Here is a 1131-nt window from a genome sequence, read left to right as displayed (position 1 = left end):
GCTAGATGACGACGGAGAAGCTGGGTCGGTCGGACAAGACCACCTTTGAGGCTGATCTTGAGCAGCTCATGCAGCAGATCGATGTCATGAAGAGGTTGGTCAGACTGCACTGGCAGGCTCGTGCTCACAAAAAGGGGCAGTAGCAACTGGGCTCGGCGTGTCAGGAAAGCGTCTAGCCGAAGGATCATGCTGCTGGCGCCAGACCCCTCCACCCGTGCCCTCTCCACTGCACCTCACTGTATATTTGAACAGCCAAACAGAAAAGATGATCAAGGCCACCAATACCTGGCTCGAACCCAATCCTAGTATGTCTTGGACCTGCCTGTGCCTCTGGCGTCTCCGTGACACTTGGGGCGAAGCCCATGAATCTGACCCCCACCGCCCAATTCTTGTCCGCAGATCGCCGGCTTGAGGCTTCACTGGCCAAGCGCTTCAGTCGCGGCTCGACCCAGCGTGCCACCGAGGTAGGCAGCCCATCCAAGTGGAGATGCGTGTCACTTGGACCTTGAGAAAAAATGGCACTTTCCTGCCGCAAAGACATTTTATTCTCATGACCGCTGGCCACGACCCCCTGTCTGATTCGGTCGGCCTCAGCTCGAAGCCCTTGGGCTCACGTGCCTGGAAGCTGCCGAAGCCTTTGGAGCCCATTCGCACTACGGTTCGACCTCTGCCACCTTGCTCGACAAATGCTTGAACAAATGACCCAACCCCCTGGGTCAAGCCAAGCCTCCGCCCAAAGGCCGATGCGTTGGCTATTGTGCCTGCATCTCGCACCCTCTCAATCTTCTCTCTTATCTCTCTGAACGTCTGTAGCGCAAGCGCTGGCGGCCATGGGCCGTGTGGACACCGAGCTGGGCGAACGGTTTGTTTTGACCACAGCAAACTATTGTTTGAACCTTGCCAACAAACAAAGGGTCTCACCTAACCTGGCCTGCTCCGCCGCCTTGCAGTTGGCATCACCTGACAGCAGTCGTGAATGAGCGGTTCCAGACTCCCATGCGCACTTTCATCTCATCCGATATCAAAAATGCCAATGTATGTCTCTCCCTGGCTCGACAACGCCATGCATCAGTCGATCAATTACATGCCAAAGCCAAAAAGCAAAGATTGCCTGAATCACTCCTGAGCGCA

The 1131-nt window shown here is 55.9% G+C and overlaps 1 protein-coding gene across 1 annotated transcript; it reads left to right on the top strand.

Annotated features, from left to right (window-relative positions):
• Positions 1 to 5: 5 nt before the first annotated feature.
• Positions 6 to 1035, top strand: MONBRDRAFT_30686 (uncharacterized protein; the record flags this gene model as incomplete). Its single annotated transcript, XM_001751139.1, has 6 exons — positions 6 to 94; positions 253 to 305; positions 400 to 464; positions 595 to 658; positions 814 to 862; positions 951 to 1035. Coding segments are annotated over 6 exons (405 nt in total), but the record flags the coding sequence as incomplete, so codon positions are not given.
• Positions 1036 to 1131: the final 96 nt, after the last annotated feature.

Source organism: Monosiga brevicollis, genomic scaffold, assembly GCF_000002865.3.
Source record: "Monosiga brevicollis MX1 MONBRscaffold_510 genomic scaffold, whole genome shotgun sequence".
Lineage (NCBI taxonomy): Eukaryota > Choanoflagellata > Craspedida > Salpingoecidae > Monosiga > Monosiga brevicollis.
This window is presented reverse-complemented; position numbering and strand designations above follow the sequence as displayed.